Below are 25106 nucleotides of genomic sequence, written 5' to 3'. Positions count from 1 at the left end.
AGGACCAAAGACCAGATGCTGATGTGAACCGATGACCCTGTGGGGACAGGCCCTGCCACCCCCACCCCCATAGCTTAGGACTACATAAAACACCCCAGAAGGGGTCTCTCCAAATTGACTGAGATTGAGTTTCGACCACTGCCATGGAATGAGGAGTTAGATCCCAGGCCAGTGAAGACTGCCACGTGTCCTGCACCCTGGACACGTGGCCTGAAGTCTGTTCTTAGCGTGAGGCCCGTGGGGCCCCCAGGGTCCCCAAGGGGCAGCGCCTTCTAGACTCAGTCTTTCCCGGCTACCTGTCGACCCCGGATGCCAGCAACGCCCAGTGCCGGGATCATGTCGGAGATGGGGAACAGCGCCCCCAGAATCTGGCCCTGCTCTGGCCCCAGCCCCCCACAGTGTACCATTCGTGTTGTCGAAGATGGTCGTGTGCTTCACGAAGGCGACGTCCCCAGCATCCTCAACTAGGCACCTGCCACACAGAGGCCATGGTGGGTGTGGGCAGGAGGGTCCCCGCCTCTGTGCCAGCCCCAGGCCCACCCGCCGGGCCCACCCGCCGGGCCCACCAGGGTACCTGAAGGCGCCGCTGTAGCCGTAGTACCTCTCCTGGCTGTTGCCCACGCACTTGTTGCGGCCGCGCTCGTCCCCCACGCAGAGCGCGCACAGCGAGGCCGGGTAGCTCTTGGGGTTGTTCACCGGCACGCAGCTGGCGCTGAAGAACTGGCTCACCGCTGCGGCGGAAGGGGAAGGGCTGTACTGAGGCGCCGGCGGCAGAAAGGGTGGCCAGGGAGGAGGTGGCTGGGCCGCTCCCCCACAGATCTGCCCGCCTTGCCTGGGCCGTGGCTCAGGGGCACCCATCTGCCCACTGCCCACCCAGCTCAGGGTCGCACGTCTCCTCCTTGAGAATTGCAGGGATGGGGGGGGAATGCGGAGGTTGTCTAGATACAGGAATCCCAGAGACAACCTCTGGCAAGTGGTCACCCACCCTTCCCTTGGACTCCCTCAGGGACGAGGAACTCACTACCTCATAAGCGATTCTGTTCCAGTCAGAGCACCTGCCCAGCTGTCTGGGAGTGGGAGCAGCCAGCCCTAACACCTTCTGTGCGCTTGTGTAGGTGGTTAGAAAAAAAAACGTGCTATTTTTCCTGAGGTGCCAGGCAGGACAGAGGTGTGTGCACAGTCAGCTCCAGCATCTCGCCAGCTTCCCACTGCCTTCCTTTCACCATGAATGTGCACGATTTAACACACAAGGAGGGCCCGCGTATGGCATATGGTGGGTGCTTGGTGAATGTGTCTTCTTCAGCACTTATACAGATGGCTGGCCACTTTCCAACAAGGTCCTCCAGATGCCCAGGGGCTGCTGGGGGATGGGGACAGCCCCAACACTGGACGGTGACACAGCCAGGCCCAGAGCCCATCACGCACCCCACTCCCCATGCCCACTGGAGCTAGATCCACTCTGGTGAGTAAGTGGGTAGGGGCACCATGGCACCCTCCACAGAACCCTAGACACCCCTGACTGTCACGGGTGCCGCCAAGAATATTTCCCCAACTCCCCAGGAGCAAGGGGCTCGTCCAGGAGGAAGAGGAAATCTCTCCGGGGCTGCCTTCTGTGGGGTTCTGCTGGGAGGGGACCCCCCGACCCTCAGAGCGGGCCCCTGACCCCAGCCAACCCCAACGGAGAGTTTGCACGTCTGTGTCCCCGCGGAGGGTGGTACCTGTGAGGACGTCGCAGTCCTTGGGCCGGATGAAGCCCCTCTGCACGAGGGCGCCCACGGGGATGTCCCAGCCAGCAGGGCTGCCGAAGCCCGGGTGGCAGGAGCGCTTGCCCCGCAGCTCGTCCACAGTGAAGGCGTAGGAGCTGTTCCGCTTCACCACGGCCACCACGAAGTATGAGTTGCTCCTGTCCTCCGCTGGGGGGACATGGACACCAGTGAGGGCCCGCTTCTGTGCTTCTTGGCCTCAGCCCGGCAAGAGCCAGGGGCAAATCCCCATGAGGACCCTTCATCCCTCAAACCCATTCCCTCCCGTTGCTCTCCACCCCAGAGCTGAGGCCCCCCAGCCTCCAGGACCTGGCTGCACAGGCTTGGGTGTGCCCAGGCCCTGGGCCGGGTGGGTGTTTGGCAGTGGGACCCCTGCTTGTCCCCCATCGCTGAGAAGCAGCCCATGCAGAGTTCTGTCCTCTTTGCTTCCCAAACAGTCCTCACCCAGAGGGGTTTCTTTCTTTCCTTGCACCCAGGTGGTATTTTTCTCACTCCTGGGAGCAAGGCAGAGGCCCAGCTGAGGCTGCAGAAGCCTTTTCCCTAAGCCGAGAGAGTTTTCACAACCAAGTGGAAGGGACCTGAGGTCACCACTTAAGAGGACTGAGCACCAAGGCCCCAGCCGGGGCCCCTCCGAGGGTGTGCACAAGCCCACAGGAGGGAGGGTCCCTAGGCCACCTCCCATGAGCCACAGGGTCAGGCTGGAAGAGGCCGAGGAGGCTTCAAGGCCACGGCTCAGCAAACTACTCAGCCTGTTTTTGTACGGCCTGGGCTGCAAGCTAACAATGTTTTTATATATTTAAAGGGTTGTTAAAAAAAAAAAAAAAAGACTGCGCAGCAGAGTCTGTACATGGCCTGCAAGGCCGAAAGCGTTTACACTCTTTACAGAAAGTTCGCCAACGCCTGGTGGACTTGCACTGATGGCATGGGAACACTGGGGCCTGGGGCAGGAGGGGCTTACCTGTGGCAGACAGCAACCAGCCCAGGGGAAGAGGCACGGAGTGGGGCCGGAGCTTTTGAAAACAGCCCGGGGGACAGTTTTTCTATATATAAAAATATCAACCACCCCCCCACCCACAACTCACAGGCGTACTGCTCCCCGGCTGCTGGCACCAGGCCGTATGTCTTCCCCGCCATGTAAATGTCCTCACCCCTCAGGGTCACAGCATCGATTTGCCCAGCCTGCAGGGGGACAGAAAGAGCTGCTGGGCTGGGCTGGGGTGGCCCAGGATGGCTCTGGATGTTGGGATCTGATGGAAGTGCCAGGGCTGGGTCTCCAGGGGACTTGGGCCTGAGGCTCCCTTCCCCTGGGAAGCCCATTCTCCCCCATCTGCCCGTTCCTCTCCTTGTGAAGATGCGCAGGCAAGAGGGGTGCCTGGAGGACCAGAGCCCTAAAACCAACCACCACCAGCACTCCCCTTCATGAGCGTCTGTTTCATTCTTTCAGCAAATGTTTTCTGAGCAGAACCTAGCACCATCCCTGCCCTCATGCTTGGTGCGGGATCTCCCCCCCGGATCACCAGCCCTCAGAGGCCTGGGGCACTGTGCTGTATCCCCAGCACCTGGCCAAGGCTGGCACACAGCATGAGTGCAAGACGTATTTGTTGAATGCATGTGCGAATGGATGAATGAGCCAGGTCTTAAAAGACATCGGTCTCAGGGTCTGTGGGAGGAGGCCCCAGTGCTCAGGGATAAAGCCTTGCCTCAGGAGGCAGCAGGAGGGGCCCGGGCCCTCCCCTCCCTGGGACCCTCCTCCCTGAGACCCTCCTCCCTTGGACCCTGCTGGAGCCCTTCGGGTCACCCACACCCCAGCACCACTTGTCCATTCTGAAGCCTCTGGACACTCAGCCCCTTGGACCTGCAAAGAGGTTAACTGATAATCAAGCCACAGTCGTGGGACAAACCCCGAGGGAAGGGGGTGGAACCAGGGGAGAGAGGGGACACCTGCACCCCAGGAAGGTGCCCCACATGGTCCAGGCCCAGAGGCGTGAAGTACGATGGTGCAATAACAGGCAGTGGCGTTGATATTTTGAGCCTGAGGGTGCATCTCTGGGGGTCCTCTCTTCCCCCACCCAGACCTCTCCTCCCCACTGTGATGTCAGGGAGGAACTCAGACCCTGGGCCCAGGGCCCTTCGTGGCTGATGCTCCCTTGCCTGGGTCACTGTGGCTGGGCAGGAAATGGGTATACTGCAGGAGTACACTGGATGCCATTTCTGAGAACCTTACAAGTCAGAACTGAGGATCTCGGAGCTCTCTGCTGGGGTTCTGAGGAGCCGCCGAAGTCCGCACCTCTCCCCACAGGCCCCGGGCAGCCCCTTGGCCCTCTGTGAGCTCGGATGGAGAGAGGCTCGTGTCTGGAGGAGCCAAACCCTCCCTCCTGCATCTCTCCCTGCTCTGGGGCAGTGGGACCTGCCGCCCTCCACAGGACGGCCCGCCCAGCATTAGGAAGCGAGAAGGCGCCTACCCTTCAGTCTCCCCTCCTTAATCTTAGCTGGGTCCTCCTCCCTCAGCGCCACACAAGATCCAAACGGCCTCCCATGGGTCACTGGGGAGAGGGGCTCCCCAACCCTCGGGCTGGGTGACGTTGGGCAAGTTGCTTCCTCAGCCTCTCCCAGCCCCAGCTCCCACATCTGAGTCATCACACCCACCCCCAGCGTTGTCGTGAGGACTGGCTGAGGCGGCGAGCGCTTAGCACAGTGCGCGGCACACAGGAAGCGTGTGCTTATGGGCCTGTTGCCATCATGGTCCTGGCCGAGTCAGTCCTGTCCTCTCTGCTCTTTTCAAGTCAATGCGGCTGCCTGGCCAGGGCAGGGGGACACTCCTGAGCGGCCGTGGCCTGGCCTGTGCTTGGGGACCACTCTGAAAAGGGATCCTCACCATCAGGCCCCACCTACTGGCTATTAAAAACCAGGAGGGGAGGCGTTCAGGAGCCCAGGGGCCTCTGGGACCCCTGTGACCACCGCAGGACCTTGTCCCTGACCTCAGGGACTTGGGGCCGCCTCCGAGTCCTGGCCACAGTCTCCAGTCGGAGAAGCAAAGCAGGACAGAGCTGAACGGGCATAGAGACCACGGCCGGGCTTCCGACTGCAGGCGGCCGGCGTGTGAGTGGACCCCAAGTCAATTTAATGGGCTGTGACATGTTTTAAAAAAGAGGATAGAGGGGCTGGCCCCGTGGCCGAGTGGTTAAGTTCGCGCGCTCCGCTGCAGGCGGCCCAGTGTTTCGTTGGTTCGAATCCTGGGCGCGGACGTGGCACTGCTCATCAGACCACGCTGAGGCAGCGTCCCACATGCCACAACTAGAAGAACCCACAACGAAGAATATACAACTATGTACCGGGGGGCTTTGGGGAGAAAAAGGAAATAATAAAATCTTTAAAAAAAAAAAAAAAAAGAGGATAGAGCACAACGGCAACTATCAGCGTATGCTGTACTTAGTAAGAAAAGTGCTGCTTTGTTTCACATCTCTCTACATAAGGGCTATTTTTTTTTACATATTTGTATCCAAAAGAAAAATTTTTGTGTACTAGACTGTGATTGATGTAAGATGCATTTCTATTTTTTTCCTTTTTCTTCCCAAAGCCCCCTGGTACATAGTTGTATGTTTTTTAGTTGTGGGTCCTTCTAGATGTGGCATGTGGGACGCCACCTCAACATGACCTGACAAGCGGTGCCATGTCCGCACCCAGGATCCGAACCGGTGAAACCCTGGGCCACTGAAGCGGAGCGGGTGAACTTAACCACTCGGCCACAGGGCCTGCCCCCATAAAATGCATTTCTGACTGCCGGTTGCTCTTTAACAAACAATGATCAAGCCCACTCCTATTGTGCACAAGGGGAAACTGAGACTCAGAAAGGGGAAGAGGCTTGCCCAAGACCACAGGTCGGCCAGTGCCAAGCTGGGCCGGTCTCCTGCTCCTTCTGCTCCTGGCCACCTGCTCAGCGAGGGGCAGTCCCTGGAAACAGTCCCCTCTGCCCTGTCCCCCAGTTGGGGATGGCTGGTCCGTGCAGGTCCTTCCGCCTCCCCTTTCTCTGCGAGGTTGTCACAGGAGACGGTCTTCTCCTCCCCAGACCAGGAGGATGGACAGGCTGGGTCGTCCATCGGGGAGGGACAGTAAGGACCGTCCCACGCACTGTCACCACCACCCCTACCGCTCTGCCCCTCCAGGCATGGCCCCCACCTGGATCCGTTCCATGCAGTGCTGGGGGGACTCGGCTGACACACACTGGATCTCTGGCTTGAGTCTCTGCCGGCTGAAGGCCACAGCCATGTCACCACACTTCTGGATCTCGGGAGTGGACAGCACACACCAGCGCAGGTAGTGGGGCAGCCCTGAGTAGGTGTGAGCATGTGGTCACCGCCACGCTAGCCTGCTTCAGGGGCCGGGCTCGAGCGTGGCCTGTGGGACAGGGGCTGTGGGGGCCGGTTGCTCAGTAGGAAGAGCGTGGAGTCAGACCCAGGGAAAATTCTGGCTCTTTCCCTCGTTAGCTGTAAGGGATAAGTTCCAGCATTTAACCATCTGATCCCGTTTCCTCCAACACAGAGTGGAGAGCTGGAGCTCTTTGGTGGGGCCGTGAGGAGGTTTGCGGCAGATCACGGCTGTCGTGGATCCAACTCAGTGGCACGCCGTTTCCCTGGCTGTAGGCAGAGGATGTATGGGGTGGGGGCTGCAGGCAGGCAGCCCATTTGCAGACTACTGCAATGGTCCAGGCGAGAGACAAAACCTGAGCCAGGGCGGTGGCCACAGGGCGGGGAGGAGTAGGAGGGAGAACCACAGGACCTGATGACTTCTGCGTGAAGGGTTAAGGAGGCCCTTCCCAAGACAGACCTTGAGGGCCCGGACCCCAGCCCCTGGAGCAGGCGGGGCTTCTAGGGTACAGCAGACCATGCAACTCCAGAGATGTTTCCTCCCCAGACCCCCAGAGGGAGGCAGGGAGATGGAAGCGACAGGTTCCCATTGAGGCCAAGGGGCACACCTCCGGGGTGAGTGTCCGCCCCCAGGCACCTCTCCAGAAAGCCCTGCCATGCCTGTGGTCAGCCAGGAGCTGGTAGTGGAAAAGACAGGTGGACTTACGGTTGGGGTCACAGAGGAGACCCTTCATGGCATGCAGGTACTCGCGGCCCAGCCATGCCTCGTAGGTCTGCGTGGCGATGGGCACCAGCTCGGAGGTGGCGTCTTTGAACAGCAGGTTCTTCTGGCCATAGGCCTCAGAGCTGAACATCTGGAAGCTGCTGCCCTCGTGGCTGAACAGACGCTGTGTGTCAAGGGGTGGGGGCTGGTGAGGTGCTGCTGGGGGGCTGCATCCTTTCCTCCCTGTTCAGCCACGACATCCTTCTTTCTGCGCCCCCAGGCCAGGCGCCTACTCTGAGGACAAGGTGAGGAACGGCCTCTCTCCTCCCTCTGTGCTCCCCCAGTGCATTCCATCTTGTCACACTCAGCCCATTGAACACATGACTCGTGGCCCAGGTGTGGGATGGTACTGCGGACAAACAACGAGGCTGAGCCATGGCAGCACGGATGGGGCAAAACTAACTAAAGCTGGTGTGCCCAGCAGTCAGAAACTTGCTCTTATATGCAGCGGTTTCAGCAAAACATTATTCACCACCTTTAATTAATGACGTACTTTGACATTTATTGGTTTGGTCATTTTGTTTATTTGTTCATATGTTCTGGCTTTGGTTTTAAGAACCACAAGTATAAGGAGCTTTCTCTGAGGGGTGCTTGAGTCCCCTTGTCTCCTCTTTCTGGCCAGCCCCCAGCTAGCACGGTTGGTCCCTCCTTCACACTGACCTGGCCTGAGTTTGGACACCACAGAGGCCTGGATCCCCCGCTGGGGCTGTCCCAGGGGAGGGTCTCTGGGTCCTGTCCCTCCTGGTCTGGTTGGCCCAGCCCTAGGATGGCTCTTGCCCTGAGCTCCCACCCCAGTGAGAGATAAGATGGTCGAGCATCAGCCCAGGAAGCTGTATAGGGTGCCCTGAACTCACCTGGCCTTCGTTGAGCAGCCGGAAGATGAGGCCCCCATCTGCGTCGGCCCGGACCACCACGGCGTGAGCAGGCACCCGGGCCAGGTGGCATCGCCTCCATTCAGTGACATCGGCCCGGCTGCCATCCCGGCACAGCAGCTCAAAGTCCTGTGAGAGCAGTGCCTGGCCCCAAGAGGGCAGGGTTTTCCCTGGGAAGACAGGAAGCCTTTGGTGAGCCAGCTCCTGTCCTAGGAGGGGCTTAGGGATGGCCTCAGGTAGGGACCATGAGAGGGAGCCTTGAGGAGAGGTTAGGGTGTCAGGGGCCACAGATCCACAGTGTAGAGAAACTCTTCCAGGAGATAAGAACTAGAACTATACCAGGAAGTGAGACACAGAACTACACCAAGAAGTGAGACCTAGAATTACACCAGGAGGTGAAACCCAGAACTACACCAGGAGGTAAGACCCAGAACTACACCAGGAGGTGAGACCCAGAACTACACCAGGAGGTGAGAACTCAGAACTACACCAGGAGGTGAGACCCAGAACTACACCAGGAGGTGAGACCCAGAACTACACCAGGAGGTGAGAACTCAGAACTACACCAGGAGGTGAGACCCAGAACTACACCAGGAGGTGAGACCCAGAACTACAACAAGAGGTGAGCCCCAGAACTACACCAGGAGGCGAGACCCAGAACTACACCAGGAAGCAAGACCCAGAATTACACCAGGAGGTGAGAACTCAGAACTACACCAGGAGGTGAGACCCAGAACTACACCAGGAGGTGAGAACTCAGAACTACACCAGGAGGTGAGACCCAGAATTACACCAGGAGGTGAGAACTCAGAACTACACCAGGAGGTGAGAACTCAGAACTACACCAGGAGGTGAGAACTCAGAACTACACCAGGAGGTGAGACCCAGAATTACACCAGGAGGTGAGAACTCAGAACTACACCAGGAGGTGAGAACTCAGAACTACACCAGGAGGTGAGATCCAGAACTCAGAATGAAGAAGGGCTTGGTGGCTGCACCCTACAAGACCAGGTGTCTCAATAGACTGTGTCTATTTGCTTACATTTTCTCCTCTCACGATTTTTACTAATCAAATGGATTTGAGGTATCTGACAATAATACAACACATATAAATAGAATTGTTTATTAAAGGTAAAAAGAGTAAGAGAATAAGAGAAGTTTAGGATAAGAGAGAGCAATGTACCAGAGTTCATCACTGCCATCGGGCACGAAATTTGGTTCTGAGCAGAGGGCAGGGGGTGGGGGCCACTGTGGAGAAAAATCCTGACAGAATCCACCCAGAACTGTGGCCCAGAGAGAAAAGGGTGACTCTCCGAAACTTCACCCACATATCATCCAATATTAATCCAACCATTAATATTTTGGTATATTTCCCCCATGACCTTTTTTCTATTCTATTTTCTAACCATTTTTAACATGGTTAAGGACATACTTGATAGGCAATTCTGCTTCCTGTTTTTTTTTTTTCACTTATCATTTAAAAGTATTTTTCCACATTATTGGAAACTTTCCATAAAACTCATTTATAATAGAAAACAAGATTTACTTGAAAGAGTGCATATAGACATCAAATAGGAATATTAAGAAGACTAATTTTAAGGATTATAACTCATGTGATAAAATATACCACAGATGGTCCTATACAACAATATTTTTATGAGTTTTAAATTCAAAAATGAGGATAAACCCCTGCTAGGAAATAGGAAGGGAAAAGATAATTTGTGGGATCCTGAAAACTCTATTCACTCCAAAGCTATTTAAAAACAAAAACCAAAAACCGAGAGAATACTAGTTTGGAAAACTCCACAAAGGTCATTTTTAATGACTGCATGATAATTTATAGCACTCTCGGCAATTACTCAGAGTCATTCTCTCCCCACTCCCCAACTTTTCTCTATTTTTAAACTGCTGCAAAACTTTTGTGTAGAACTCTGGGGATCATCTGGCCTTCCCAGGAGACAAATGCATCATTTAGTGTTTGCTCTGCCACTCCTGTTTTCCATAGGCTAGGGACACTTAAAGCCATATTTCTTCACTACTTTAGGCATTTATGTCAATTCCACTCTTGCTCTTACTAGTCTTTTTTGCATGAAGATACTCTTTAAATAATTACTTCTTTAGATTTCCATCAAAATTGCAAAAGAGCTGATTTTAACCCAATACATCCCTATTCTTTCTCCACCTTCCAAATTCTCCTGTGCTTGCCTCATCTTGGGGCCCCAGTCCCGGCCAGCTGTTCTCATAGGATGCTCCTGCTCTGAGCCTATCCTATGTGCCTTCATCTTTTCACATCACTTTTTTCTCTTTCTCAAATCAGGTCCATGTTCTTTGCCTTCATGAATATCAGACTACACGATGGACTTTCTGATTTAAAAGGTAAAGATTAGCCAAAAAGACAATGATCAGACATATCAGAACAGGCACAACCATAGAGACAGAAGTCTGATTGGTGGCTGCCAGGGTGGTTGGGGGAGGGACTGACGAGCAGGAAATTTGGGGTGAAGGATCTGTCACAGTCACTGTCTTGATTGTGGTGGTGGTTATACAACTGTACGTTTTTGGCAAAACTCACAGACTTGAACTTCAAAAGGTGGCTTTTGCTGCATGTAAATCATACCTCAGTTAAACCAAAGAAATGATCCTTAGGCGAATCCAAATTAGGAGACATTCTGTACACTGACTGGCTTGTCTCTTCAAAAATGTCAGTGTCACAGAAGACAAAGATTGAGAAGACTGAGAAACTGCTTGAAGTTAAAGGAAACTAAAGAGACCTAACAACTAAATACCACGTGTGATCATAGATTAGGTCCTGGCCTGAAAAAAATTGCTACAATGGACAGAATCACGACACTTAGTGAGTCTAGAAGATAGACTGTAAATTAGATAACAGTATTGTGTCAATGCTACATTTCCCGAATTTGGCAGCTGTACTGTGGCAAGGCCCACATCTCCTCCTTCTTAGGAGATACACGCTGGAGAATTAAAGGGAGGACAGAGGCAAATGGACTCTCAAATGGTTCAGAAAGACCACTCACGTATAGAAAGAAGGATAAAGCCAATGTGGCAAACGCTAAAAGTTGGAATCTGGGTAAAGAATCAATGAGACTTCTTTGAATTATTCTTGCAACTTTCTAAAGCTCAGTTATCTCAAAATAAAAAAACCTTAGTTTAAATAAATTGAATGAGAATTTTAAAATTTTAAATGACAAGGATATAATGAATCAACACATAACATCAAACCATATTTAATCCAGGGATAAGGAATGGCTTCTTCTGATAGGCGGAGAAAAATGCTAGGAAGAGACAGGAGATGAGAGCTAGTGCAGAGGTTTGCAAACTCTTTTTTAAAAGCAGAACCCAGTCTTCCAGTGGAAATGGAACCCAAGGCCGTACACAGATCGGGGCAGGGCAGGGCAGCTCGCTGGGCCCCTCTGTCCCACAGAGGGGTTTGAATTCCACTGGGGAGACCCAGCTCTTCCTGTCCTCAGGGAGTACCGTGCTCCTGGGCCAGCCCCTCCACTCACCGTCAGTGTTCTCCAGCACCGTACTGTGCTTCACGAAGGCCACGTCCCCTGCTCCTTCTGCCAGGCACCTGCGGAGGAGAAACCTGTGAGCCTGGGAGGGGCTGAGCTCCCCTCGAGCCCCTCAGCCTGGCCCATCTCCACCTCTGGAGGTCTGGCCTGAACCGGAAGGGGTGGTCTCGGGGGGGGGGGGGGGGCGGGGGGAGAGGGCTTGGGGCATGGGTTTCCCAGTCACACAGTCCCGGGTTCCAGCTTCCCCGTTTGTTGGCTCTGTGGCTTTGCCAAATTGTGGAGCCCTCCTAGCCCCATCGCCTGTAAAGTGGGGATGAGAAAGTGGCTCCCCATAGGGAGAGATCCTTTGTCACCCGTACAGATCCTGCCCAGCCCGGCTCAGGGCCTGAAAGGGCAGGCGCTCACATGGCAGCTGCTGTCCTGGGCAGCGTAAGCGCCAGGGCGTTTTGAAGATGACCCTGCTCTGCGGCAGGGGATGGACTAGACCTTCTCATGCCTGAGTGGAGGGGCCCAGGACTTACGTATCTCTACGTGTCACTGCCCAGTGAGGGAGGCAGGTCAGGACCTTCCAGGCAAAGGGGCTGCCTGGGTCCCCACAGCCAGCAAATAAGCAGGGATGGACTGGGCGGGGGGCACCAGGAGAGGGAGGTGGGCAAAGGGGTGGGAACACTTGGAGAACTGAGGACTGTTTTTCTCTCTCTGCCCAAAACCGCATTTCTCCAGATCACACCCTGCAGCGTGGGCATCTGCGGGCTGCCCCCTCCTCCAGGTGGAAACACTGGGGCCTGGGTGGGGGTTAGAGGGAGCCAGGAGGCTCCCGTTCCGGTCCCCACTGGGTGCGTCTCCACAGCTGTGGACAGACGGAGTGCACCACACACGGCTAGAGACTCTCTGTGGGCTCCGTGGAGGGCTGATCTGAAGCGCCAGCCTGAACCAGGGGCAGAGACAAGGCCAGCCCTGAGCGTCAAGCCTCTGGCGCTCCCTGCCACACTTCCAACCTCCCCCCCATCCCCCCTGCCCTCCTCCCACCCTCTCCCTGCCCCCCTGAGACACCGGAATGGGGACATGGGAGTGGCAAAAGGCTGTTTTTGTGATTTTCTTCTCTCTGAGTCCTCACCTCCCTAAATATACCAAACATGTTGATTTTATGAGCAAATCCGGTCTGGCATACTCCAGTGTGGTGTTTTTAAACCAACCAGGGCACATGAACGATATAAAGGGTGCTTTGATGACACGCAGCTGACACTGCCACACCGCAGGGGCCCTCTCTGAGCAGAGGTGTTTATCCCCAGCTCCCCCGGCCACAGGTCCAGGCCTCTCCCCTGACTCCACTCCAGCGCCAGCCCCGCCTGGCTCACCGGAAGGCCCCGCTGTAGTCGTAGTATCTCTCCAGGGGGCTCTTGTCACATACCCCCTCCCCAGCGGCATCGCCACGGCAGAGGCGGCAGAGGGACTCCGAGTAACTGGTCTCTCCTGCCCCGGGGACACAGCTGCTCCCAAAATAGTCGCTGACAGCTGTGGGAAGGAGGCAGACAGAGGTCAGTCAGGTGCACAGCATCAGACCCCTGTCCCCTAAAGTGCTCAGGCCACTCAGGCTGGAGTCAGGAGGGTGGGCTCCCCAGGGACCTGGCTGGACCCTTCAGGCTTCAGTCTGAGCAAAACTGGGGAACTGGATCCGATCAGTGATTTTCAAACTGGGGCCACAAAAGTGTGGGTGTCGGGAGTGACTGTTATTTAAAAATGGCTCAAGGGAATAAGACATTTGCCCCCAAATGGCCACATAGGACACTATCACTTAGATACTGTTCTCATTGAGGGTTTCATTTCAAAGTTGGTTATGTGTAATCAATGAAAGTGGGGAAAGAAATAAATTATTACTTAAGTATAATTAATTTGATACACAACATTTCTCAAAAACACAGGGAGGGGCTGGAAGCAGCGGAGAAGGAGGCCTCGTCGGTGAAGATGGTGGAATCTGCATGGTTTTGGGGCCCCTGCCAGCACCGGGGCACCATGTCCACCCTCTTGGCAAATATTTGTCCTGTGCTGAGGATGCCCTAGGGCCACGCAGGACAAGCAACACGCCAGCTCTGCACTGAGCCAGTCACATCCTGCTCATCACCCAGCAGAGTGAGCTCTTCCAGGGTAAGCTCCTTTCCTTAGTCTTCTTTTTGCATCCTCCCAGGGGAGTAGATGTTTAAGACATGTGCCAAGAGACTGATAAACCAGCCACCCCTGGCCACCATGGGAGACGACGAGGCTTCCAGGTTCTTGTGGTTTGTGCTGGTTTACACAGTGGTGGGGGCTACATGGGGGCAGTGTATACACGTGTACGTATGCAAGTACGTGTGTATGCACGTGTGGGTAGCACGCATGTATGTATTGTGTGGGTCTGTGCATCATGCATGGGTGTGCCCATGTATGTTTGCACATGTGCATGCATGCATGTGGGTTTGTGCATGAGAGTGCATGCGTGCATATGTGTGCCCACGGAGAAGTACAGAAGTGGAACTCATAAAAACAACAGCTCCCTGCAGCGAGCACACATCCTGTGCCACACAGTGTGCGAAGACGGTGTGTGAATTATCTCGGTACTCCCAACCACATGGCACTGCAGTAAGTGTCAGTTTTCCCATTTTACAGATAAGGAAACTGAAGTCCAATGTGTAGAGGAATCTATCTGAGGGTAGGTCATCCTGAGCCAGGGTTTAAACCCACAACTATTTGACAGCAAAGTCTGGGCTTTAAAAGATCATTGTGCTCTCCTGCGGGCTCCCCAATTCCCAGAGGCATGGGTCACCTGTGGAGCAAACCAGGACCAGGGACTGGGGACACTCCAAACTCTATTCAAGGGATGGTGTGATCCCAGGAGGGCAGCTTGAGAATGTGGTTGTCATGTGTCAGGGGCCAACTTGTTCCTGTATTGTACCCACTACAGAGAGATTGACACAGCTTGGTGGCCAGTAGATGACAGGAAAAGAAGCCCACAGCATGAGGAGCAGGCTCTGGCCCAGGAATGAGGGCCCAGGGCTCTCAGCCAGGCCCCCTCAGGGCTTCACTGCACTCCCCTCGTGGGTTTTACTCTCAGCAGCCCTCTCAGCTCGCTCTCACCTCCCTTCCTGGAGCACGACCAGGACAGCCCTATTCTCACTACCAATGGGTCAACAGCAGGTCTCTGATAAGCCACTTGTGAGCTTTCTGGGTGTAAGTCGGCAGCTTATTTGGGTCCTGAAAAAATGGTTTCTGACCCTGTAAAGTTGGGGACATATTCTGGAAATAGCGACCTACACCATGTCTACCCCAGGTGAGAACCGCTCCTGGGGAGTCCCCGCCTCCCCACTGTGGGTTGGGCCCTGTGCTTGGCTGTGTCTGCGACACGGTGATGAGTAAGTGAGAGTCAAGTGCCCTGGAGGGGCCAATCAACCAGAAACTTAAATGATGGCGATACCAGGCTGGCCAGCACGAGATCCGGGAGGGGGTGACACCACTCTAGGTGTCCGGGAAGGCCTGGAGCAGGAGGGGCTGGGCTGCTTCTTAAAGGACGTGCAGATGAAGGCGAGCTGGAGGGGGCTATCCCATGAGGGGACGAGCAGAGGCCAGGGGAGCGGAAGCCCAGAGCCCTTGCAGAAGGAGCCCCCGCCTGGCCCGGGGCCCTCACCTTTGAGCACATCGCAGCCCATCACCGAGAGGCGGCCGCTGTCCACCAGGTAGCCTATGGGCACGTTCCAGCCCACCGTCCGGTTGATGCCCGTGTGGCAGGACTTCACGCCTTTCAGGCTGTTGATGGTCACGTGGGAGCTCCTCTTGACCACAGCTACGGCATAATAGGAAGTACCAACCTCTGGAAGGAGGAGGGAGAGAGGAGTGAGGATGGCAAGGGGGAAGCCACGAGAGAGGCTGGGACCCTGCCTGGGAAGGCTGTGGGAGAAGGAGATGTGTGAGTGTGTGTACACGTACCTGTGCACGGAGGCATGTGTATGTGTGTGCATGGAAGTACACGCAAATGTGTGCATGGTGTTCTAGTTACTAGGAGAGCAGGTGGGCGCAATCCACGTGTCTTATCACAAGACGCCCCCCCAGCCTCCTGTGGTAGATGTTCCATTGAGATATTAATTCATTAGTTATTCCCCCACTTTCCTTTCCAAGCCAGCTGGTACTTAGCTGGGTCTGCATTCGCACAGGGCAGGGGACTCTGTAGCCAGACAGGAGGCAGAAGTAGCCTGCAAGTCTTTTGTTTTCCAACAGTCTGGGCACTTAGGAGACCTCAGAGGGTTCGAGGGAATGTATCATGGGTATGGTTACGGGAAGGGAAGAGGAGTGGTTGGGAGGAGCAGGGGGACCAGGGTAGGCACTTCCCTCAGATTAGGAAAAGCGATTTACTGGTGTTGAGAGCAGGGGGAGAGAGAGAAAGAAAGAGAGAAAGAGAGAGAGAGAGGCACAAGCAATGTGGTCCCAAACCACTCAAGACCCTGAATGGGGTGCATGTGGGTAGGCGGGGGTCTACGGACTTGCAAAAGATTCCCCTGGGCCAAATATGGCCAGGAAGGAGCCATTAGGACAAGACAGGGGTGACTCATTTATGGGGACTGATGAGAAGAGGGCAGCCCATCACACACATGCACGTGAGCACACACACACGTGACTGCCCAGTGGTGGTGAGATGCCCATGACCAGGGTGAAGCTGAGTTCTAGAAAGCAAAGCCAGTGTTATTTTGTGCACACCTGAGTCTGGCCCCTGCCAACCTAAGTGGTCTCGTCTGGTCCCACCCTCTGACTCACCCACTGTCCCTTTCTTCCTACTTGAACACACCAAGCTCTTTCCCACCTGGAACCCTTGTCAGGGCTCAACTTCAACGTCACCTCCACAGAGGAACACCCCGTCTGCTCAACTTCACTAGGTCTCCCACACCCCATATTCTCTCCCCCATGGCCTTGACTTTCTGAGCAGGCCCCCAGAGTGGTTTGCATTTGTTGTTTGTGTTTGTTTGTTTGCTCTCTGACTCCTGCTCTTCGAGGGCTCTCTTGCTCACTGCTCATGGCCACAGTGTAGCAGGGGCTCAATAAATGTGCTGAATGAATTAAAGAGGAGGAGCTGGGTTTGGGCCCCAGAGGCAGGGCTGCTTCTGGCCTTTAAGGGGAAAGCCTCAGTGGTTTGCAGGGTTGGACTATGTCCCGTGTCATCTGACAGTCATCCATTCAACAAGAAACCAGGCAAGACCCCATCGCGGGTACCAGGCCCCCCGGGGTTTACAAAGATGAGGAGCGGGCCCTCCTCAGGGGACTTGCCGTGGTCAGTGAAAACAAGACAGAAAAGCATCAGGACCTCAGCAGAGAGAGTCAGTGCTCCGGGAGGCAGGAAGGAGAGGCCCTTTGCAGGGCTGGCAGGGCTCAGGGGAGCTCCTTGGAGGTGACAACTGAGCTGGGCTGTGACAGACACTAGGCACCGGACAGGTAGAGGCGGTGGGGGAGGTGCAGAGGGCAGGTGAGCCCGAGGCAGGTCTGAGGTGAGCTGCAGGGACCAGGGCAAAGGGACTCACATTTCCAAGCACACACCGGGTGTCAGGTGTGCACTCCCCGGCTCAATTAATCCGTGTGACAAAGCAGGGATCACTCTTCCCCTTCGACAGTCAAGGGAGTGGAGGTTGTCCAAGGTCACAGAAGATCACAGGGAGAGGCAGAGCCAGGGCTCTTTCTCGGTCTCTTGGGCTCTGCAGCTCCTAGCCCCTGCCCCTTGCCCAGCCTCTCCCCACTCTGCCTCTGACAGAGAGCCACGGGCGACAGCTGGACATTACTGACGCCCCATTACCCCAGACGATCACAGCCAGCACCAGCCCCGCACGGGCAGCCCCTCAGTCAAGAGCTTGTGGGTGAAAGTTAGTGGGGCTACAGCACTCTTCACAGAAGAACAGACTCGGGCCAGCCCCCTGGGTGTCTGGCACCCCCGGTCTCGTGGGGGAGGTCAAGGGAGACTTAGGGGGGCCTCTGAGGGCTTCTCTGGCCAGGACTCCAGGACTCTGGGGATGGGGCTACTGACCAGCTCGGCGGGGGCAGTGTTGGGCCGGGTCCAGCAAGGACACGCTGTGGACCCACCTCCTCTCTCCCCCCACCCCTCCTCCCACTAGACCGTCTGACCTTGATCATACACTTCGCCCACCACGGGCTTCAAGCCATGCTCCTTCCCCGCCTCGTAAATGGCTCCTCCGTCCAGAGTGATGGCGTCAGCCTCCTGGGCCTGCTGGGAACATGTGGGTCAGCCCAGCCGGCCTCCGGGGCCCACTCAGTGAGGAGCTCAGGCACACCCACCAGTCTGCTGAGGGCCCCCTTGAGAGTCCTGGAGGCCACACTGTCCCCTTGAGCCTGGAGCCCTGTCCTGGCTCAGCCTTGCAGCGCCCTCCCCCAGTGGGGCCTAGGGGGTCTCCCCTTGACCAGGCCCAAGGTGACAGCTCTCCTGGGCCAAGGGCTCACCTTGTTTTTCTAATTATGTTATTTAAAAAATATTATTTGGGGCTGGCCCCGTGGCGGAGTGGTTAAGTTTGCGCGCTGCACTTCGGCAGCCCAGGGTTTCATCAGTTCGGATCCTGGGCGTGGATATGGCACTGCTCATCAGGCCAAATTGAGGCAGCATCCCACGTGCCACAAACAGAAGGACCCATAACTAAAATATACAACTATGTACTGGGCGGATTTGGGGAGAAAAAGCAGAAAAAAAAAAGATTGGCAACAGTTGTTAGCTCAGTTACCCATCTTTACAAAAAAAATATTAATTGTATGGGACTTACAATAGAAATACGTAATAAAAAATCAGATAGTACCAAACGGTATGTAGTGACAAGTGAGGCTCCCTCACTTTCTTGTTTCTCAGTCCCCTGCCTCCACTGCTAACCTGTTTCTCAGGTTTTCTAAGATGCAGACTGAGTCCCATAGATGCCGCCTTCAATTTTTTCCCTTTTATTTTAAAACACAAATGGCGGTATACGATCAGCGTGTCACGGGGTCCCAATGTGACTGGTTTCCACCCTCACAGCGGACCCTGACCCAAGCCCTGGCCCACGTGGGACTGTGACTGGACTGGCTTTGGAGGCCTATCAGTGGCTGAGGTGCAAGGAAAACCCAGGTCCCCCTGTGCCTGCCCGAGGCCTCCCTCCACACCTCGTCCTGCCTCTGAGTATCATCAGTGTCCGTTCAGCAGATGTCCTGCCCCTCACAAGTGCTTCCCCACTCCCCCACCCAGGACAGCTGGCCCCTGCTCCTCCTACCCTGGAAACCACACAAGCGCAGTTCTGGAAAACTCCACACAAGAGTGAGTACCCACCACGGGCCACTGAGGGGTCTGCTGTCTGGGCTCCCCTTGGTGGGTGGGTACTGTCCTCACTGTAGCAGGGGCCTTGTGGAAGGACACCTTTCCCCACTGGTGCCCATCTGAGCAGGGCCTCCCGAGGCCTCCCAGCGCCTGGCCCGGGCCCTGGCAGGAAACAAGCTGGCCCTGTTGCTGGGGAAACGCAGGAGATCCTATTGCCCGCCCGGGCAGGAGGGCGTGGGGGCCGTTCCCAGTGAATGAGGCCGTTGTGCGCTCCCTCCTGAGTCAGAGCCCTCTCGTCTGGGCGGTGGTGGTGGCAGAGTGGAAGGGAGAGGACTCACCGTGATGAGCTGGACGCAGTGGTCGGCTGAGGCGCCCTGGACACAGAGCAGGGCGGGCTGGATCCCGGCGTCCTGGAAGGCCTTGCTCATGTCGCTGCATTTCTGCTGCTCCGGGTCCGAGGTGGTGCACCACCGCACCTCCATCCCGCCGAGCGCTGGGGGCAGGGGACAGTGAGGCCTGGCTCCCTGGGCATCCCCAGCCCCGGCCCCACTGTGGAGGGTGGCTCCCGCAGCTCTGTGGGACCCCCTCAGCAAGTATAGCCAGTCCTCTGCAACAGCCCTGCCCTCCCACTGGGAGGCACTGAGGCACAAAGAGGTGTCACAGATGCGAAGGGGCTGGGCTCACCGGCAAAGCTGTGTGTGGGGCCATGCGGGTCCCTGTGCTCGGGGCAGGTGGGCGGCTCTGAGGCTGGCCTTTTACAGAGGTGGAGGGGTGGGGGGGTGGGTATCCCAGGTAGCAGTGTGGCTACCCCCACCCCTCCCTGCATGTCTGGAGCACAGCCTGGTGGGTGGAAGGAGCCCTGACTGCGCCGTCTGGGCCAGCTCCGTGACTAGGCAACTTCTGTGCCTCTTTGGGTCTCTATGTCCTCCAACAAGAGGGCGCTGGACTGGGTTCTCTCACTCAGCAGTGTCCCCGGGCTCTTCTCATGAACTGGGACATGAGACCAGCAAGTGGTTGTGGCTGTCCTTGAGGAGCCTTGCGCCCTCTTGGAGCATCTGTGATTACCCCCATTGCAAACCCACCCTCAGTGGGCACAGCGCCAGACCCCTGCCAAGGGGAGACTGAGGAGTCAGCAGGTTGAGTTCAAGTTCCTGCTCCTTCAGCTGGTGACTTCAGGCAACTTGTGTGACCTCTCTGAGCCTGTTTCATCATCTGAGAAAGCAGATGAGAAAACCCACCTTCTGTGTTGTAAGTAAACCTATGTAGAGAGCCAGGACATGGGTCCTCAGGTAACTTCTGCTTATGCCCCTCCTCTTAGTGGGGACCCTGTTGGGTCCTCAGATCTGATCAGGTCAGAGTCCTAGAGAGTTCCTGGCCTGGGGGCCCAGCAGAAGTGGCACCGGAGTTCCCTGAGGTTGATGCCTCTGCAGACCTGAGCTCCTTCACCAGTCACCTTGCCCAGCCAGGATCGCCACAGAGGCCTGTGCTCGTGGGACACGCACGGCTTTGGGTCCAGTTCCTGTCCTCCAAGGGACTAGGTCACCCTCTTACGGCGACCTGTGCTTCCCATCCCCACCCCAAGGGTCAAGACTGCCGGTTCCTCCACCGTCTCCTTTCCGCCACCCTCTGTCTCCCCAACCACTGACGGCACCCTGGAATGTGGGACTGCCACCCTTCTCCAGCGCTCCCAGAATGCACCCTGGTAGGCCGGGCAACTGCAGAGTTTGGACCGGAGTGACGGGCCCATTTTCTACTGATGAGGTCAGAGCGGCGACAAGAACCCACCCTTCCAGCACCTTGGCCCGCGATCCCTGCGAGCAGCTCCCGGAGAACCCGCCTCACGGTCTTGGGCCCTGACTCCCTTGGAAGGGGGTCGGTGCGGACGCCAGGAGACCCGGTCTGCGCCTCCCCATCCATCCCTGCATCATGCTGGGAGCCCTGGAGCGTCTCCCGGGTGGGATCTCGTGCCTCATCTCCTCCCATCCCTCCGAATCTTCTCCCGCCTCCCTCCCCGCGGGGCCTCGGCAGAGGTAGAGCCGCCCCGGCCCCCAAATCCTCCTGGGCTTCCACGCCCGTCAAGAGGTTCACCCTCTCGGACCTCCTCCTGTACTCCAGGGCTCTCCCCTCCATGCCTCTGCCCAAGCCTTTCCTTGGCCCGTCAAAAGGTCCGCTTTTTCAAGGCCCAGCTCAATGCCGCTTCCTCCAAGAAGCCCTCCAGACATCCCAGTCTGCCCGGGTCAGTGCTGGTTCTCTCCGCTGTCCTCACCCGCGCCTCGCCCCTTTCCACACCTCCCCTCTTTCCCGGGAGACGCGGGTTCAGACCACACTTCCCAGCCCCCGGGACTCTGCTGGGGGTCTGGAAAGCCCCAGGACCCCCGCCCCGGCTCCTGCTCCCACGGCCGGGCGGCGGGGCCTCACCAGTGTGCAGAGCCAGGAGGAGCCACAGAGGCACGCTTGTGCCCTGCATGGCGCCGTCTAGATGGCAGGGGCCGGGCTGGATCCAGGTCTGGTCCAAGAGGTTCAGCAGCAGCTGGGCTTTTCTCCCTCCTTCCTCTCTGGCCCTGACCCGCAGCTACTTAAGCGCGGCCTGGGCGTGCCTTGGGGGTGTCCACGCCCCTAGGGCGCCCCCGCCCACCCGGGACTGGACACTTGGGTTTACCAGACCGGCCTTGGCCTTCTCTCTGGCGCCCCCTGCTGGAGCCTCGGCCGGCGTCCCTAGACGCTCTCCCCTCGACAATCTGCCCCGCTTCCCAGAGCATCCTCCGCTCCTCTTGTCTTAGAAAGGCCCTATATATCATGTCCCCTGGAGAGGGAAAAGGTCAGAGTTGGAAGGAAGAAGAGGTCAGAATCCCAGAGTTTGAGCCGGGGGGAAGCTCTGAGGCCGCTGAATTTATTCACCAGCCTCTCTTCAAGCACATATTGCGCAAAGGGCCTGGGGATACAGAGAAGAGCCCAGGTAGAACGGTCCTGGTGGGGAGGAGCCGGCAGTGAGGGATCTCACAGTCTAGACCACTGCCTTTCCTGGGGCCCAGAGAGGGGAAGTGACTTGCCCCGGGTCTCACATTTAATCAGTGACAGAGCGGGAACTAGAACCCAGGTCCCCAGCAGAGCCTGGCTCGTTCTGTCACGCTTTGGAAGATGGGAAGAAGACCAAAGAGGGAAAGGAGGAGGAAGCAGAAAAGGACAAAGAGGGAGATGAGAGGAGGGAGGAATGAAGAAGGGGAGAGAGGAAAGGTTTGGTTGTCTGTTTTTCTAGGCCCGTGGTTCTCCAAGGGTGGTCCCCAGACCAGCAGCATCAGCATCCCCTGGGAGCTTGTTAGCTATGCAGATTCTCAGGCACACCTCTGACCCACTGAGTCACAAACTCCAGGGGTAAGGCCAATAATCTGGTTTTGATTCTGGTGCACAGCAGGGTTTGAGAACAACGGTTCCAGAGGGACCAGAGCTGCAGTTCTCCGCGTGTGGTGGGGACGTGGGGGCTGGGCTGCGGAAACCGTTACTCAGTCATCTGCCTCCATATTTGTCCTCACCGTTTGTCGTCATCCCCTCAGGAGTACCCAGGAATGAGATGCTCCCTGTCTTGGGTAGAGGACATGTGTAATAAGAACACTGAGTGAGAGAGAAGGGACGTCTCGGGCTGAGTCCTCGAGCCTGCTCAGCTCCCTGGTGGAGGGAGCCCTGGCTCCTCGGCTCAGGCCGTAAAGCTGTTGCTTATCACACACTGTGTTACCTGTGCTGTCCTTCAGGAGACCTGAGCTCTACTCCTTTGTTATCACGGTGTGACCTTAGGCAAGTTCCTTCTCCTCTCTGGGCTTCAGTTTCCCTATATGTATAAGGCAAGTTATGATGGCTCTGGTGTACCATTCTTCCTCCTCCAATAGCTGTCTGCTCTGGAGAATCCGAGGGGCATGTGTGGTGGAAGCTGTTTTTCCACCCTTAGCTGGATCCATTAGGAGGAAGGGCACTTCTTTTTTTCCTTTTTTTTTTTTTTTAGGAAGGTTAGCCCTGAGCTAACATCTGCTGCCAATCCTCCTCTTTTTGTTGAGGAAGACTGGCCCTGAGCTAACATCCATGCCCATCTTCCTCTACTTTATATGTGGGATGCCTACCACAGCATGGCTTGCCAAGCAGTGCCATGTCCGCACCTGGGATCCGAACCGGCGAACCCCAGCCCCCGAAGCGGAACATGCACACTTAACCACTGTGCCACCGGGCTTGCCCGGGGCACCTCTTTCTAATTCACACACACGGACTAGCAGGTGGCCCTGGCAGAGGGGCTATGGCCTGTCCTATGAGAATGGAATAAATAGAAGTGTGCTTAGCAAGCCTCACCCTCCTGACCATGAGGTTCAAGGCTCATTTTGTCACACTCCAGGAGCAACTGGAAGGTATTGGCAGGATGTATTCATTAAGTCATTCCTTTAGCAAAACTCCCGGTGACACTGATAAGGTGTCAGACAGCTACAACCAAAGAGCTTGGGTGAGTTCTTTCACAATGAGGTCCTTTTCCTGTCTCGGGAGTCTCTCCTCCGCTGTGACTCATCAGTGAGCTTGCTGTCTCTGGGCTCCAGGGGCTTCTACATCAGGCCCTCTTGCCCGGCCTTAGCATAGGCGTAACTTTGTACCGATACCTGTGTGTAATGGGGAACCCTGTCTCGGCTTGAGCCTGGATCCTGGATTTCTGGGTGCAGACACACCTGCGTGCATCAGAGGAATGGGCAGGATGCAACGACGGAATAATGAGCCAGTAATTTAACCCTCTATAAGTTGGTCTCCATTCTGGACTCATATTGAGGTTAGGGGGAGAGGATAAAAACTACAAGAAGTGACATCACTAACACTTCTGTAAGATGTTGGGGCCTAAGTGACACTGCTTTGGGACCCCTTGACCCCATTCCATAATATGAAATGCAAAGAGCTTTTCTCCACTCCGCCAAAGACTCAGCTCTGGCTCTCCAAGGATTCAGGGCGCCCCCAGCATGGAGCTTGCCTGTCAGAGAACTAGGGAACAGCAGCAGATGCCATGGGGTGGAACACACTAAAGACAGCCTCTGGGGACTCAGAAAGAAGAGGGCGCCTTTGACAGGGGGCGGAGAACCCATATTGGCAGGTGGGGGCTAATGAGCCAGCAAAACGTGGATGAATAATTCTTTTACCCAGAATCTTAGGAAAATACCTATTTTTTCATTTCAACAAATCATAATTTATACTTTTCTATTTCTATGGGCTGGTAACGTCTTTGATTAACTAAGAACAAGTGCAAACAATTTTTATTCCGGGGGACACTTGGAAGGGCTGGTATACAAAGAGAAAATTAGGAATGGTGAACATTTGCAGCAGAAAATGTGTCAGCAGAGGATTTTACACCCCCGACTCCTGACAACATTCACAGCGTATTTATTGACTGGTTAATACATCCGAATTTGTATGTTGAGATCAAGAGTAGCCATGGAGAGCAAGTTTTGTGAATAAAAGCTTTTCCTCTTTAAAAGTATTTTCCCTATGCAGCTGAACCCAGGGGAAGGCTGCTCGTTTGGGCCACGTGATAATCGGTGTGTCAGCCTCTCAAAGCCCGAAGCTGCGCTGGTTCTTCTCTGGACTCCTGACAAGGTCTTAACATGGAGGATGATTTCTATTGAACGATTAAGTTTTAGGATGTTATTAGCTATCGTTAAAGTATCTCATGCTGCTGACCGGGAAGGACTGAGAAGAGCTGCAGAATTTGGGGACCAGGAGGTCCCCAGACAGCTGTGTCTGAGCTGTCGCAGTGGCATGGCAGGGGCTGAGGCCTGGCCAGGAGGCTGAGCCCCACGAGGGCAGGGGCGGCACCTTGTCTACTGCCATTCCCAATGTCTGGCATTGTGTCTGGAATACAGTAGGCACTCAATAAGTGCTATTATTTATTATAAAAGAAGGGAAAAGTGGACAGGGTGTCTCTTTCCAGGTATTTGGCTGAGGAAGTTAGAGGGGAGGGCTTGTTCTCAGGGGATTGGAGTCAAGGGAAATTTCTATAGGACAGGAGACATTTGATCATTTGGTCAGAGCACAAGCAGCCCATGGAGGAAGGAGATGAAAGCTACAGGGAAAGGGGAATTGAGGAAGATGTGAGGACTAAGATCAGGAGGCAAAGCAGAGAGGGTAAGCTCGAAAGGAAAAGGGACAATGCTTCTCCCCTGGAGACGGGAAAGAAGACCACCGGAGGCCCCACCTGGGTCAAACCCGCAGTCACGTGTCAGTCTCCCAGCCAGAGCTCCATCTATTTTAATTATCACACACGAAAGTTTTCTTCCCTGAAAATTTTCCTTGCAGTCCAGATTTTAAAATGTAGGAGAGGATTAAAGGGCTCCGAGATTAACTCTGGAGACACAGCTTTAAAGCCATTAATCAATGTATTTCATTGAATGTAAGATTTAATCAGAGCGGAAACCAGATGAAAAGAGGTAAGGAGTAAAAAAGCAAAGTCAGGAGTCCTATATTTGGCTCTGCCACTAAGACTTTCAGAGAAATTATT

The 25106-nt window shown here is 55.6% G+C and overlaps 1 protein-coding gene across 2 annotated transcripts in view; it reads right to left on the bottom strand.

Annotated features, from left to right (window-relative positions):
- Window positions 1–21232, bottom strand: part of MELTF (melanotransferrin) — a 28216-nt gene extending 6984 nt beyond the window's left edge. The window contains exons 1-13 of one of the 2 annotated variants that reach the window (XM_008541907.2): window positions 21014–21232; window positions 18934–19088; window positions 17428–17527; window positions 14954–15136; window positions 12654–12810; window positions 11287–11354; window positions 7745–7932; window positions 6834–7014; window positions 5940–6091; window positions 2846–2942; window positions 1719–1913; window positions 575–731; window positions 405–472 (exon numbers count right to left, since the gene is read on the bottom strand). In XM_008541907.2, the coding sequence (XP_008540129.2) occupies window positions 405–472; window positions 575–731; window positions 1719–1913; window positions 2846–2942; window positions 5940–6091; window positions 6834–7014; window positions 7745–7932; window positions 11287–11354; window positions 12654–12810; window positions 14954–15136; window positions 17428–17527; window positions 18934–19088; window positions 21014–21062 (1750 nt within the window). In that variant the 5' untranslated portion in view covers window positions 21063–21232. Of the gene's footprint in view, window positions 1–404; window positions 473–574; window positions 732–1718; window positions 1914–2845; window positions 2943–5939; window positions 6092–6833; window positions 7015–7744; window positions 7933–11286; window positions 11355–12653; window positions 12811–14953; window positions 15137–17427; window positions 17531–18933; window positions 19089–21013 lie in introns of both variants that reach the window. The other variant, XM_070582581.1, reaches the window with a different exon arrangement.
- Window positions 21233–25106: the final 3874 nt, after the last annotated feature.

The sequence above is a fragment of the Equus przewalskii genome, chromosome 18 (assembly GCF_037783145.1).
Source record: "Equus przewalskii isolate Varuska chromosome 18, EquPr2, whole genome shotgun sequence".
Lineage (NCBI taxonomy): Eukaryota > Metazoa > Chordata > Mammalia > Perissodactyla > Equidae > Equus > Equus przewalskii.
This window is presented reverse-complemented; position numbering and strand designations above follow the sequence as displayed.